The sequence below is a fragment of the Neodiprion pinetum genome, chromosome 1 (genome assembly GCF_021155775.2).
Source record: "Neodiprion pinetum isolate iyNeoPine1 chromosome 1, iyNeoPine1.2, whole genome shotgun sequence".
NCBI classification, from domain to species: domain Eukaryota; kingdom Metazoa; phylum Arthropoda; class Insecta; order Hymenoptera; family Diprionidae; genus Neodiprion; species Neodiprion pinetum.
The window spans coordinates 1,481,633-1,496,868 of NC_060232.1; the positions used below are offsets into that span (position 1 = coordinate 1,481,633).

At 40.1% G+C, this 15,236-nt stretch overlaps 2 protein-coding genes across 2 annotated transcripts; one reads left to right on the forward strand and one right to left on the reverse strand.

Moving 5' to 3' along the window:
• Positions 1-1,987: 1,987 nt before the first annotated feature.
• On the reverse strand, positions 1,988-6,440 carry LOC124224652 (maternal embryonic leucine zipper kinase). The gene is made up of 13 exons (XM_046636677.2): positions 6,245-6,440; positions 5,874-6,123; positions 5,578-5,728; positions 5,380-5,489; positions 5,114-5,267; positions 4,875-4,981; positions 4,640-4,807; positions 4,349-4,546; positions 4,110-4,251; positions 3,931-4,020; positions 3,190-3,413; positions 3,000-3,103; positions 1,988-2,928 (listed from the first exon to the last, which is right to left on the reverse strand). Exons 2-13 carry the CDS (start codon positions 6,015-6,017, stop codon positions 2,637-2,639), a joined length of 1,884 nt encoding a protein of 627 aa, XP_046492633.1. The 5' UTR covers positions 6,018-6,123; positions 6,245-6,440; the 3' UTR covers positions 1,988-2,636.
• Positions 6,441-6,524: 84 nt separating this feature from the next.
• Positions 6,525-15,190, forward strand: Cep290 (Centrosomal protein 290kDa). The gene is given in 23 exon segments (XM_046636674.2): positions 6,525-6,782; positions 6,850-7,134; positions 7,225-7,360; positions 7,469-7,605; positions 7,674-7,909; positions 7,988-8,120; positions 8,180-8,370; positions 8,439-8,580; positions 8,676-8,949; positions 9,041-9,206; positions 9,271-10,578; positions 10,653-10,950; positions 11,034-11,800; positions 11,880-12,095; positions 12,185-12,383; positions 12,454-12,668; positions 12,784-12,931; positions 13,176-13,571; positions 13,636-13,802; positions 13,879-14,080; positions 14,181-14,441; positions 14,499-14,639; positions 14,873-15,190. Coding segments are annotated over 22 exon segments (6,135 nt in total). The 5' UTR covers positions 6,525-6,602; the 3' UTR covers positions 14,577-14,639; positions 14,873-15,190.
• Positions 15,191-15,236: the final 46 nt, after the last annotated feature.

Consider the following 15,236-nt stretch of genomic DNA (forward strand, 5'->3'; position numbering starts at 1 on the left):
GACAGGCAAGGGCATAAAATCACCACAAATCGATCAACGTAAAACCTCCAACGACTTTCTCGGTTTATGCCCCGTTCCGATGTGCTGCGCTGCGCTGCGCCGGACTGCGCTTCATCCTTCCATCGGCATCGAGACGCTCTCGATGACGGTTCGATACTCGAGGGCTAGGCAATTCGCTAACCGATAATTGAGCAGTTACCCACAAGAAGGAATATAACCCCTGACAAGAAAGAGGAAAAAAAGAACAAAAGAGGCCCGGCCAGCCAGTTTTAGATTCCTTTTGCTACATACTGTGGAGCGGAATTCCTCAAATTACCCATTTTGTTGCCTTTTTTTATTATTGGTTCTTTGTTTTTTTTTTAAACTCCCCCTCGAAAGGACCGACGAGCAAAAATTTTGCTCAACCATAGCGTAGAATTTAACGTGTTAAAAAATGTACACGTGTTACACGATTAACATTATGTCAGAGAATTGGTTTACGTGTCAATTCGAAGTGTGTAAAAACGAGTTCGATAATTGCAGCTCAATTTTTTTTTACGCGTTAAGAATGTAACGAATGAATGTATTATTTACAAAAATTTAGGATGTATATCGTGTATACATTAATGGGCACGTACAACTATTTCAGGTAAAAGTAAAATCAAACTCTGAACTCTCTACGCTGTACGGATAAATTATACGGCGGTGAAAAAACTCGTTCTTGAGTGTTGATTCACTTCCTCTGTACGAGCGATAGGAAATCTTTTGGAATTTTGACCAACTCAGATGGATGGCCACCTTAATAATCACTGTTCTCTTCCTCTGAAGTATAAATGTTCAAAAAATGTTTTAGTTTCAATAATCTCCGCCGTTCAATGCATAAGTACCGACATCGTACATGGTTCTCAATATTTGGATAAAAATATTTTACAGCATGAAACCTCAAACTTCCGATTCAATTTAAAGGTCAATAATTGTTGATTGGGGAAAATAAGACGCTGAGCTTCGTAATAAAATTCTAACTGGAGGTAAAAAAAAATTGACCATTAGTGAGATCGCATCCTTTTTTGCCTTCGGCCTCGGGTGAGAAATTTTAATAAAACGTTCCGAGAGAATGTGATCTCGAAGCAATCTGATCGGTACGGCTATAATGATACGATTTCAAATTCGAAGAAGCGTTGATCGTGCCCGAAAATCTTTTTGATCGAGAGGCCGATAGTCGGGAGGCGGAGAAACGTCCCTATTTAACTACATATAACTATAATGACCACTCATCCGGAAGTGTAATTAGGAAAGGAAGCATCGCTCGCCAGCCGCCGCTCCTTAATTGTACTTCCGTTATGAATAATTATATCATCATCATCCTCCTCCTCCTTCTCCTTCTCCTCCTCGAAAGTCGAGACACAAGGAGTTGGGTTTGTAGGAGTGAGGCGGGTAAAACCACCGTCGGTTTAAAGAATTTTATTAATTAAAGCGAAAAAAAAATGTTAAGCATAATACATTATATATATATATGTATATATATATACACAGTATTCGCTGCAGTATAATAACTATGGACGAAATCTTTGCCATCCTTTTTAAAAGCGAGAAATTTCAACGACCGGTTACGTAGTTGAACGTCTACGAAAGGAAGCTCGTACATTATGCCAAATTTTATAACTTCCGATAAGAATTCGCCAGATGTATCGCATAAGTTTGTATGCATTTTTTTTTCTTCGTCGACGATTTCAAATCAATTATGCGAGTGACGCCACACAGAGACAATCATTCTTCAGTGGTACATTAATTAACAGCCCAATGACAATCCGTTTCGTTGCGGTAAAAGTAGTCCGCGAAATGATTGTTGAGATGGCGCCACGTCCTAGACGAATTATCTTAGTACTTTGTCACAAGTTATATTAGCCGGGCTTATTATTTCTGTATAGAAAAAAAAACAGATAGGGGGTAGAAATAATCGTAAGGCAGAATATTGTAGATATGTATAGTGTATTGAATCGGTTATCTCGTGCACCTAATTATTTTATACTGTACTTATATATTATATTGCATATACAGAATTATATTTAAAAAAAAATACAAAATACAAGGTAATGTTTAAAAAATAGTAATATCATCTCCTCACCCTAGTAGAACGACAATTATTCTATTCTTATACTATACACAGACTATAAAATTATTTTGTTTTTATATTGCTAACTAATAGAGAGACAATTGTGATCGTTCATGTTTCTTTGAATAAGATGATAAATCACAGTACCCTGGCCACTTGGAGTTTTTTTCTCTGTTTTTCTCTTTCTATTTCTCTTCGTTTTAAAAGCGATGAAAATTTCAGATACGTTTTCGGGCATACATACGCACGTAACGATAATCGTGAAAAGAATACAAAAAAAAAAAGAAAAAAATTGCCGAATTAAAAACGAATGTATTTTTAAACGATTTTAGTAATTTAAAATATTTTTAAACCGACGTGAAAAGTGGAGAAATTTTGTCTTCAATTGTCTTGCACGGAATGTATAATAGGTAAATATTTCGAAATCGCGCCTAACCCTCATATACGAAACTGCCGATATCATTTTCCGTTTCTTAATTACAGCCATATTGCTTAATGTGAATTCTTCGAGATAAATAATTCGTATACGTTGTACAGTCGGTAACTAGATGAGACAGTTCGATTCTGTGTTTGACGCTGATAGCTGCGCAGTTTCGTCACCGTCGGATGCGAGAGCGAGGACTTCCTCGCATACGCGTTTGTAAACCCAAGCGTCGCCCTTCAACCTTTTACGTCTGATGCCGACGAGCGGTTTCGCATCCGAAAGCCCGTCGACCAGGCAAACTTCGAGCTCGAAGGAACAGGCGCTTCGCGCCGAGAACGGACGCGCGTTGTCCTTTCCGGTCTTGGGTTCAGGCTTGCAGCTTATCGATTCGGTTTCCCCGAGCAGGACGAACCTGGAAAAGCCAAGAGCAGCGTTAACAAATGTCAATCACGGGTTTCTAGACCTCGAAAATCGGCCGCTCACCCTTTCTGCCTGCACGAAATACCCTTGCGATGAAGCGCTCGTCGCAGCTGGGCCAGAACCTGCTTCGGACAGTCGCTAGACGTTGAGGAAATGTTGCACAGCCCCTAGAATAAGACCGCTCTTTGTGTCAGTAGAAAGTAAAGACACGCAATTTAGGTTGTATCGACATTTTGAAGGAAGGAAAAACCACCTTTCCAGAGAGTAGCACCGGCTGATCAGGATCCGTGTTTTCGTTCTTCGCTCGACGTTTCGGCGTGAGCACGTGCCTGACGCGGTTCAGGCCTCGTTCAAAACCGAGCATGACTTTTCTCGCACTACCGGGTGTCGAGGATAGATTACCTTTAAAATCTGTTCCCTGCGGCGTCTTTGGCGTTGCGGGATTTTTTTCCTGATCGGTAGATTTTTTCGTAGGTACTTAAAACGAACGAAAAATATAATTGTAACTCGATAAACTATGCGCTGTTGATAATAATCCGTTAACCGTTATCCTTCTCCTAATCGGGAAGGACGGCACAAAGCGCCAGGACGACTGTGAGGACGAATTAATGTTAACGTATGGACTGTTCATCTTGGGGTAAGGGGTAGTTGGTTAGGGAGGGAAGAAAGAGGTTCTGCGGAAACGGAGATTCTTTACTTTAAATTGTGTTTGTTTGGAAGTTTGGGCACTGCTGTGGTAATTATCCGACCAGAGTCCCCTGCGATCCGGCAACTGTGACCAAGTAATATTTTAAACTCTTGGTACGAACTTGTAGAAACTTTCCGCGCTAAACTTTATCACCTGTGCCTACAAACTGAACTTCAACCCTTCGCCAAAACTTTCAGACCAATTTAAATTCGGACTCGCACACGCAAATATCAACAAGTATTTCTATGGTTTAGCAATTCTGTTAAAAAATTCGGGGGTAGAAATTTCAATTAGCGCAACACTCACTCGGCGATGCTGCGTCGTCTTCATCCTTACTTCTTAATCTCTTGCGAACGGGAATATTCGGCTCGGTAAAGTCATTTTCGGTATTCTTATCTGCGTGAAAAATCGAAAGCTGCATTACAGCTTACAACTTGGACAAATTACAAGACGTAACAAAGATTCAACTGATGCCGATCACCCACCGGTTTCCAAAGGCTTTTGTAACATGGTGTAAGTCGTGTCAATGACCGGGGATTTACAGAGCATCCTATTTCCCGGCGATTGATCCAATTTTGTTATGAAATTTGACATGTTTCGATCTGCCTTTGGTGTACTTTCAACACTCTAAAATTAACCAGGAGATTGTTATAATTGGGATTGTTGCTTTTGTGTTTTCTTGGTGGTGTGAATTTCTTCCTTGAATTAAATGCAAGTGCCTTACTAGTTTGCCTCTGAAATGGGTCCTAGATGCAGAGGATAACCTCAAAGGAAGTCCACGTAATTTCCTATCGAGTAAAAGTAAATAAGTTGCAGTTCGATAATCAGTTCTGCTGCCTTCCATCAATTTTTGCCATATGTGTTCTCGGTCTTCGTGACATATTGCTGACATAGTGACCAGCACTTCTTTGTCCTTTTCAAACTGCAAATAAAAGGTTCAAAGTCAAATAGAATGGTTGATAATTTCGGAAACATGAAAGTTTATATTAATGGTGATAAATTTTAATCCACTAACATTGGTATTCTTTTTAAATGAAACGGGGTTTAAAAATCCCGCAGTTATCCAGGGATGATTGCACAGTTCTTGAATAGTTATACGCTTCTTTGGATCTGTCTGTAGCATAGACCGTATAAGTCTCTTACTACTGCACGAGAGCCAGCTTGGTTCGTCATACTTCCCACTCTGAAATGAGATATACAATATGGAATATCAAACAGGAAAATGATAATTTGATTTCGTGAATACTTACGAGAATTTTTCTATACAAATTTTCAATACTGCTGTCGTCGAACGGTAGAAACCCGCACAGTAAGGCATAAAGAAGCACGCCCATGCTCCAAATGTCTACTTCTGAACCTGGACAAAAGCATGACTTATATGAATTAGAATTTGTCTACCAATAAAACAGACAGTTTATTTCTAATCCCAAGTTGCATCTAGTCAGTCATATTTACCAGCGGATAAATATCAAAATTATTGATTACTTACCCAAATATTTAGCACCTAAAACAAGCTCAGGAGCTGCGTAAGTTGGAGAACCACAAGATGTGTACAAATGTGCCTGCATCCCACCTTTCGGTTTTGCACACAGACCAAAATCTATCAGTTTCAAGTTCTGCTGTTTGTCCAATAAAACGTTTTCCTGATTATTGCAAAAATACACGAATTTTTAACAACTGAAGTTACTTACGTAGGTACATGTATTATATTATTTCTTATTAAAAATATAGTTTCCAAATTATTTGTTAACTTACTGGTTTCAGATCTCTGTGAGCATATCCCAAGCTGTGTAGGTAGGCAACTGCGGAAACAATTTGGCGAAAGAATTTCCGTGACTCTGTTTCGGTGAGGCGGTTCTTCTCGACTAAAGTGAGGAATGAATCGGTGGTTTAAAACAATAATTGATCTATCAACAACGAGTAATTAAAACGAGAAAATTATTGATATCCAACCTATGTGATCGAACAACTCTCCACCAGAGCAGTACTCGATTATCATAAAGTAGTGAGAATCAGTTTCGATCACTTGGTACAGCTTACAGACGTGTTGGTGGGCCAGCGTCTTCAGAGCTTCCACCTCCATCTTAACCCTAGGTAAATCATCCTACAAATGAATATTGAACTTTATATTAAACATAGCGCGACGCCAGGAATAAGGATTTTTGTTCAAGAAGATGCGAGGATAAGAAGCATAGTTTTGGGTGAAACTTGAACGAAGCAGAGCGAATAATGTTGAGTAATGATCTTACACCCAGGGCGTTTTTTTCCATAATTTTGATGGCAACTTTTTCACCTGTTGCTACGTGCGTGCCGAGTTTAACTTTGGCGAATCCACCACAGCCGATCGTCTTATCGACGTCGTAGAGCCCCTTCAGAGCCGCATATCGCACCATTATACAGAATTACCCTGTAATTCGTGCTCGTTATTGGAATTCCGAACGAGACGTATCGGCTATAATTTGTATGTATTTAACCTCCAGAATATTTGAATCGCCAATTCTGTAACGTAAACAATTTCTGATAGCCAATCGGCTTACGGCGCTCCCGCCATAGAGATAGAAACGCACAGAGTGGGCAAGATGCAGAGGTTAGTGCAAGTGGTAAAAATCGAAATACATACCCCGATTTATCCCTGTAGCAGCTGTAGCAGAGGCATTGACGCATAAAAAGAATCAGAGTGATATCATTTTTAAAATTGCTTAGGTTAATGTTGCAGATTTCCATTGAAAAATTTTATTCAACTTTATACATCGTTGTAAAATTCAGATGTAGTCGTTCTCTTTTTATCGGCAAACCGAATATATCTATCAAAATTACCAGCGTTCACGTTTGAATTTTCCATATATTCCGTCAGACAGCAGCACAATTCGAATATCGTGTTACCCGTCTCCATGGAAACGGGAATAGCGCGTGCAAACATCAAACGCCAAATCTCACCAAATCGATGTTTCGTAAACATGTTTTACTCTCCGTAGAGGATGGTTCGAATAAATTGGGAACGAGTATTGTCCGTCAAGCCGGCAGCCTTGACGGACGAAGAGATTGAGGATTTATTTCCCATGGTGGTAAGCTGCGATATTGATAACGTCGAGAATATTAATAACCTAAAAGCCTTGATGAAACTATCTCAAGAAATGCTGCAGCACAAAGACAATCAGGTAATTATTACTTGGTCAACCTTTTAAAAATCGCCACGCCTTCGTTACATGCAATCGATTACAACAGGTCGAGTCTTTGCTGCTAGAATGCGACGAATTGAAAGGAAAGATTTCAGCGATGAGTTCCAAGACCGGGTCGGCGTCGAAGAGAAAAAAAAGTGAGGGAAAGAAAGGATCGTTCAGAATTTAGCTGCATGTATAATCCAGCATCGGTTAATTAACGATTTGATTTTGATATGCAGGTCTTGCCTCAGACTTGGTAAACGACGATGAAGATAGCGCTGTGTCCTCCGGAAGCGGCCTTGCCAGGGACAGAAATCAGAAGATTGCTACTCTCATGTCTGAACTCGAGGTGTCTCATTCTTTTTCCACATTTTCAATCCTTGTGTGAATTCTTAGTCATCCTATTTGCTAATATACGTTCAATTTATTCACTGTACAGACCATAGAAACTGAAAATTTCACACTGAAGGAAAAGTTGAGATTAATCAAAGAAGAAATGGAGGATTCAACGGTACAAATGAACCAGATGACTGAAAAGCTGAGCTCTCTGAAAGGACAGAATACACTGTACAAAGGTAGAACAGTTTTGAATGAAGTTTACCATTCATTACAATGGTTCGATTACTACGATTGACCAGCTGTTATGGATAATCAACATTCATACCTTTATTCTTTATGTATAGAAAAATTAGCAGAACGTGACAGAGAAAACAAAGCTCTGCTGAGTCAAATCAAGGCTATAACCGCACAGCAATTAGATAGAGATAATGTTATAGACGAATTTAGTACAGCTATCGATGCTCGGGTAACTGAGTGGAAGGTAAAAATCTTCGCATTTCTGGTTTCAGTTTACAGAATATCGTTATGAATCAGGAATTTAAATTTCAGCTAATACTCGATGAAAAAGATGCTGAAATAACTGCGCTGAGAGAAAATCTCTCACAGTCGATCCACTCATTAACATCCATCAGGGATGAGAATAAATCACAAGTTGTTCACTTGAATGAAATTATCAAACAACGAGACCAGGCGATAGAAGAATTGCAGAATAAACTCAGTGAGGCTGTAACGGAGATGAACGAAAGCACCATTCTTATAGAAAAGTTGAAAGCAGACGCACAGAGGTCCGTATGTGAATAAATAGCTAGACTCATTTGCATCACATTTCATCTGAACCTTGTACTAATTTTCAATTCGTCTAGGTTTGAAAAGAGCAGCAGACGGAAGGAGCAGCGAAACCTGCTGAAAAAAATTCAAGAATCCAACGAAAAAATAATAAATCTACAAAACGTTTTAGCGCAAACAGAAGGCGATGCCGAAATAAAGAGTAAGGAGGTAAGAAACCATTTGACTTTCCATAGAACAATTTCTTCATCTGGTATTTCTTTGTTCAGCTGTGCGAGGCGTTGATAATGTTGAAGCGTTATGAGAATAGTGAATACGGTCTAGCTGAAGCGACCAATGAATTAAGGAATCTAAAATCCCAACTGCAACAAAAAGAGGACCATATTGAGGACCTTATTCACATTATAAACAAAATGGAAGAGCTGAGTTCTCAACAAGAAATGAAGATAGTTGCTTTGTGGTAAGCAGCATCAATTTGCCAGTGATGACATATTGTATAGTTTTGTTCTTGCAAGTCAAATTTTACAGTGAAAAATTGGAACTACCACCTGATGAGACAATTCCTGTAGATGGAATTGTATCAAAACATACAGAGGAGTTGCGAAAGGCAGAAAATATAAAATTAGAAAATGAATTTTTGAAAAAAGAAAACATTGAGCTCAAGTCTGATGTGAGTTCACCTTTTTTGTATTTATTCCCCTGAATCATTCGGCATTCCCAATTTTTACTCATTAATAATCTATTCTTTTTTAATCGTTCTAACAGGTAAGAGCATTGAAATACAGACTGAAGGCTTTAGCAGAGAAGACAATTGTTCCACATGTAGATACTGTGGAGACCCAATCTGATCTCGTAGTAACTACCCCAATGAAAATGTCAAAGGGAAACTACAACTGGCTTGTGGAAAGAGAGGCAATTGCACAACGGCATATGAATGAGATTGAGGAGATCAAAAGCAATGTCCGGATAGTTGTTGAGGAAAATGAAGCTCTGAGAAAGGGGATGCACGAAATACTGGACAGCGTGCATAAACAAGACGGTAATTTATACAGCTTTCACACTATCTTAGTAGCTGATAATTTCACGAACCAACTGTTGCCCTATGTAACAAAATCTTAATCCAAAACCAGGCTCTTGCGCCGTCGAAATTCAGTCTGAAACCTTGGAACAACTTTTGGAAGCACTCGATGTGAGGCATTTAGCTGGTTGGTACCATCCGGCAATGAGATTGCAGAGTCGTCTGAACACAATAGAAGGTAGCAATAGCGAGCTTCGAGCGCAGCTAAGACAAATTAGGTGGGAATCAAAAAAATGGAATAACAAGATGCATCTCTACTTTAATAATGTGTTTCAATTACAGGTCAGAGCTGCAAAAAAAAGATGAAATTTTAAGACAGATCGCTCTTAATGATTCGTTAAAAAAAACGACATCAGACTCAGTCTCTGAGACTGGTGAGGTGAAGCCCCGTCATTCCTTGGGACCTATAGATGCGCAGGATTCGTGCGAAAATGAAAAGTCCGAATGGCAAATAGAGCGGACCGCTCTCTATGAAGAGAAAAATGAGCTGGAAGATACGATCATGAGGTTGGAAGTTCACTTAGAGGAGTACGAAAAGAACTGGCAAGTTTTGGAATCAGGTGAAGAGGAGATTAAAAAAGCCTTTGTGAAAATGTGTAAAGAAAGTGCTGAACACGCTGTACAGACAATTGTTATAAATCGGAAATGTAAAATTCTCGAAGAGTTGCTCAGTAGAGAGTCGACCAAATATTACAACAGGCAGAAGGAGTACATTGCTAGCGAAAATGAGCTGAGAAAAAGACTTGCAAATCTAGAAAAGTCTAATAAGATTCTTGACGCGCGAATCAGTACGCTTCAGAGTAACTTGTCTAATTCTGTTAGCTCAGTGGAGTTCAACGAGCTAAAAGAAAAACACAACGAAGCATGTATCCGATTGAGAATGGTGCTTGAGGAGAGAGGAGTCTATGCAGAGGAAGATTCAGCACTCCATAGTGAAGCGAAATCCCAACTAGGAGAAAGTGAGGACCCCGTCAGAATCTCGGAAGGTGAATATACTAGTAATGAGAGCGACGTAAATCTGGAAAAACAACCTGACCATGGTCCACAAACTAGTCATGTTACCAAATTACACGAAAATGCACAAAATCAATTAGCAAAATACAAAGCTGAAGTTGCGCAATTTTCGAAGCTGAATTTTGAGCTACAAGAGGAAATAGTTGGGCTGCATAAACAATTGTCAAAGTACGTTCAAGGTGTTCGTCAACCAGACAAGACAAAGATATGTGAATTGGAGGAAAAAGTTACGTCTCTAAAAATTCAGAATGAAAACGCTGAAAGGAGAGCAAAAATTGCAGATCAAGAAGCGCAGATGCATGCGGCTCAGAATTTTCTAAAAACTTTTGAGATGGATAGTATGAGACATCAACTACTTGACCTTCAGTCAGTCAGTGAAGACAAGGAAATTATCGCCAGGCTTGGCTTCGAATTGACAAATTGTAAAATTCTCGAAGCTGAGACAAGCAAGCGAAATATCTTACTCCAGAATGAAATTTCGCATCTTCAAGATGTGAATGTTAAATTGAAGCAAAAGACTGAAGACTCTCTTGCGAATGTCAGGGATTGCCAAAAGCAGTGTGACGCCCGTTGCAGGTAAATTGATTAAGTGAATAAAAAATGAGTAGCTAATTGCAAATAATTTCTTCAATACAAATTTTTCTTCCCAGGAGCTACTTAGACGTAATAGAATTTTTACAACGTCAGTACGCTGGCTCGACGTCGTTAACTGCATTGGAGCGATTTGAGTCAATTTTAAAAAAATCGAAAGTGGACCGGCTGGCTATTGATGAGTTACTGAAAGAGGCTACAAAGAACGCTGACAATATTCGAGCACAACAGGATGTCCTTGCTGGGCGCTTGCAGGTTGTTGAACAACTTAAAAACATATTAGAAGAGCAAATTGGAAACCCAGACGTGCAGGATATAATACACCGCTTTTCAGAGAGCTCACAGTCGAAGCTTGGGGTAAGCAGATACCGCAGTATCAGGCCTTGTCTTTTTCGATCTAAAATAAATCTTCTTTACATTTATCTTTGCGATGTTTTCAGGAGCTAAGATATAAACGGCAAATAAACCAGCTTGAAAATGAACTGCAAATAGTCAATAGCAGAATTGCATCTCAGGAGACTTTAATAAACGCTATGGAATCGGAAATGATTTTTATACAAAAAATCTGGAGTAGATCGTCTAATAACGATGACGGAAGTAGCAATCAAAATCCAGAGATAAACATCATCGATGTAGACGTAGATGTTGTAGATGTAGAAACGGCTTCGATCGCTGTGCAAACGCACATAGAGAGCCGTTCCGTCGAGACGCAAGTCCACCGCGATCAGGAAGCGGTTCCAATTACCAGTGTCAGGAATGAGTCAAACGAAGATGGGCAAACTGATTACACTTCTCAAATAGGTCGGAACGAGAGACTGAATCAAGCGTTATCCCTGGCCTCGGAGCGATCTGCTTTGCTCGTAAAGTACGAGTTGGAAATTGCAGAGTACCGAGAAAAAATAGCCACTCTGAATGAGCAACTTGCCGAAAAACATTCTCTGCTCAGTACAGTAACCGAAAAAACTGAAGAACCTGTAAAGTTCAATCCAAGTGTTGCAGACATTGAGACCTCCGATAAAATAGTCCTGAGATCAACGGTCAACAGTTTGCAAAAAATTATTACTCAAAAGGAAGAAACCATTCTCAGGTACCAAAATTTGTTGAAAGAAGACAGAGATGAACACAGCAAAGCAGCTGCTCGCTTACAGGAGGAAATCAAGAGTCTTCAGGCTCGAGTAGCTGGAATGCAGCAACAGGTGAATCAAAAGTATGACGCAGTAGTTTTATAACAATGAAATGGAGAGTTGATTTTTCTTTTGTTAATACTTAATTTGCACTCCTGTCAGAATAAACGACTACATTCATTTGCCCGAGGCTTTGCCAGTCAGAGAAAAAGTGCATAAAGATAGAAACAAGAATATCGACCTGGAAGAAGAGGCTGAGAAATTGAACGAACGTGTTTCTACACTAGAGGCTGATTTGAGTATAGCTAAGGAGTTGGGAGAACGATGGCATCGACTTGCTGAAGAGAGACTGAAGCACATGGACCACATGAGAGGAAGGTATCGTATTTTTTTATCAATTCTTAATGTAGTTGAAAGCGGGCTGCCCCCGTAACCCTTACGCGCAGTATCCAATTTGTTTGATACAGATTAGAGGAACAGCACAAAAATGAGCTAGAGAGCTACAGAATGGAGCGCGACAAGTGGCAGCTCGAGGCTGATACACTGAGGCAACAATTATCTGACAACAGAGTGCAGCTTGCTAAGGGAAACAGTTTGTTATCCAAAGAGTTGCAAGAAAGGGATAATCGAATTCACGAGCTTGACATAGCTTATCAGGAGCTGCAGGTAACACACGACGTTTTTTAATCGTTTAGTGAATGATATCAACGTGTACAAACATGTCTGATTTTTAAAGAACGAGATGGAACTCGCTGAGAGAAACACAGTTTCGCGACAGACGGTAGCTCATGATTCTAAGATGCAGGAGATCACTAACAGTATTGGGAGAGCTCAGTCCAACCAGTTGCAATCTCAGTTGGATCTTGCCCGTAAGCAACTACAGGCACTGGCGGAAAAAGAGAAGAATTACAAAAGTCAGATCGTCGATCTCAAACAGCAGCTGAGTCGGAGGTGCGAAGATAATTCACTGTAGAGTTAAAAATTTCCCCTTAGCCATACTCGTGTTAGCCTTTTGTAAACCGTTTGTACCAATATTACTACACTGTCTCATTGACTAAATCTCCAGGTACATGGCAGCTAAAACCCACGAACAAAGAAACTCTCAGCGTGAAATACAACTTGAAAGAAAAGCGAGGGGATTAGAGGAAGAGTTGCATACGCTCAAACTACAACTGGAAAGAGAAAAATTCACGCACGAAAATAAGAAACTCAAAGTATACTTCACTCGAGTTAAATGTTGCACAATTTAAGTAACGGGAAACCATAACGCGACAAATAAATTTGCATTTATAAATACTGTAAATAATCATCAAAATCCGGTATTTGTACGCGTTATGGGTTTCCGGTCCCGAGAGCGTGCTCATAATCATTAAATCATAATTTATGTTCAAGCTTTACGTTCAGATAGTTAAAGCTTTCATGTAATTTAATATTTCCATTCGTTTCATATGCCAACAGACAGCAGAGGAACTAGCACTGTGGGACAAGCAAAAACGATGGCAACAAACGGCTGAGAAGTTCAAGGACAAATTGAAGGATAAGACAGAGGAGTACAACAAGCTGCAAGCGAATCACGAGAAGCTCAGAGCAGTAGTGTCCTGCATGGAGCGTGAAAAATGGTACCTACGAAGTAAGTTGAGGTGCGAAAATGGCTGCCTCATTGGTAGCTTGTCCGCTAGACCTAGAACGTTGAACCACACGGATATCCTGGAAGATCTTCAGCACGAATGCCACACGCTGAGAAGCAGAGTCCGAGAACTAACCGATCGTCTCGAGAGTGCGGACACGTCACAGCTAATTTTACAGATCGAGGCACAACGACGACAGATTTCATCTCTGGAAACCGTGACCAAGGTATTTATTTTACATCTGTAGATTCATTTTGTTCACCTGTTCACTCTTTATTTCAATCTATCAGGGAAACGAGTATGTCGTCGACCAATTGGAGAGACTCGAGGCGACAAAAGACGTCCTGGAGAAGAACAATCTAAAGTTAGAAAGCGAGAACTTGGAGCTGCGGCTTGAGATCGAACGTATTGTTCTAGATACCCCGAGATTGAGGGAGAAGGTTGAGCATTTAGAAAAGTAAGTCTCTCCGTCCGAGTTGTTGTCGTGAATGAACAGTGCACGCATAAGTTGCAATATTATCTCTGATCGCCAGATACGTGGAACTACTGAAAGTAGAAAAATCTACCGAATCATCGCCGCGTTTATTTGCAAAGGAATCTCACGAGCATGGAAACAAATCAACCGTTGAACTCGAGAAAACCGTGTTTACTTTGAAGCGGGTAATCGAGAAGCTCCAAGCGGAGAACAAGCGTTTAAAAGTAATCGCGAAAAAGAATCCCCACCCGCAATCAATGGTAATAAAATAATAATTAGCTCGCGAGATATCCCTGAGCAATACCTCGATCAGGGTGATAGTCAACCGGCAGTAAAATATTTCTTCCTTTTATTATTCAGACAAGGCCAAACAGCGGCGGAAGCACTTCGTCCCTTCACGGGCAATACGAAAGAGCGCAGCAGCGCGTTGTTGCCCTAGAAACCGACCTCCAATTAGCCGAACAAAGAATAGCGATGCTTGAGAATTCGCGGAAGGAAGAGGACAACGCGGGAGAGATTGGCGTTTTAAGGCAGCAACTTGCGCACAAATCGGAACTGCTTGACAAAGTTAAACAGCTACTGACCAGGGCCGCTATTAACGAAAAATCATTGCGGCAGAAGGTGCGTTGGAAAAATTGAACAGTGGGTAAAACAAAGCGTGAATACTGTGTCTTTCAGATCCAAATGCTCGAGGCTAAACAATCCTTGGAAACCATACCAGAGTGCTACGTATCGCCGCCAACTCCGGACGACTGAGAGTATGTTTAATTAACTAGTCGAGGATGAACATGAACCGGGACTTGTCATCGACGATCATGTGTGTGTTCTCTTTCTTTATTTTATCTAGTCTTAAGGATAAGTAACGAATCGACGAAGCAAGACACCGATATTTATTACACACATTTGAAATTAGCCGAAAACAGTACATAATTTGTAAGGCGGATCAAGACGAATACACGCACGTGAACCTTCAAGGTACCCAAGTATTTCTATATCTATAGAAAGCCTGCGAAGAAATGTGAAAAAATGATAATTTTTTTCTCTCATAACAGAGGAAAAGTGAAAGTTGAAATTTCCGAGAGAAATTCTTCAACAGGTTTCAAAGATACGAGACGACGTGTAGCGCAATTCGCGGGCAATCGGTATCTGCGAAAATAAACTGCCGATATAGATAAAAGACGAAACCGTGTGAGTGGTATGTTAATTAATAATTCGTACGGTTATCAAAAAGTCCGGACTGCGGTATATAAGATTGCCAAATGTTACGTATCTATGTACATACATGTAATGTACGAGATATAGATACGAATATGTTGCGCGCGTTACGAAATCCGGTGAAGGTCACGACCCTGCGTAAACCCCAGGTCGAGATAACGCTTTGTGTGTTAATACAATATATATTGCGTGTGTTAGCGA

Bases quoted from the DNA above. Each gene is read 5' to 3' on its own strand.
- LOC124224652 (XM_046636677.2), bottom strand. From the start codon at position 6,017: ATGGTGCGATATGCGGCTCTGAAGGGGCTCTACGACGTCGATAAGACG. The intron at 5,268-5,379 runs GTAAGTTAACAA...TGCAATAATCAG, and splicing joins CTCACAGAGATCTGAAACCA to GAAAACGTTTTATTGGACAA. The intron at 4,982-5,113 runs GTAAGTAATCAA...GCTTTTGTCCAG, and splicing joins TTTAGGTGCTAAATATTTGG to GTTCAGAAGTAGACATTTGG.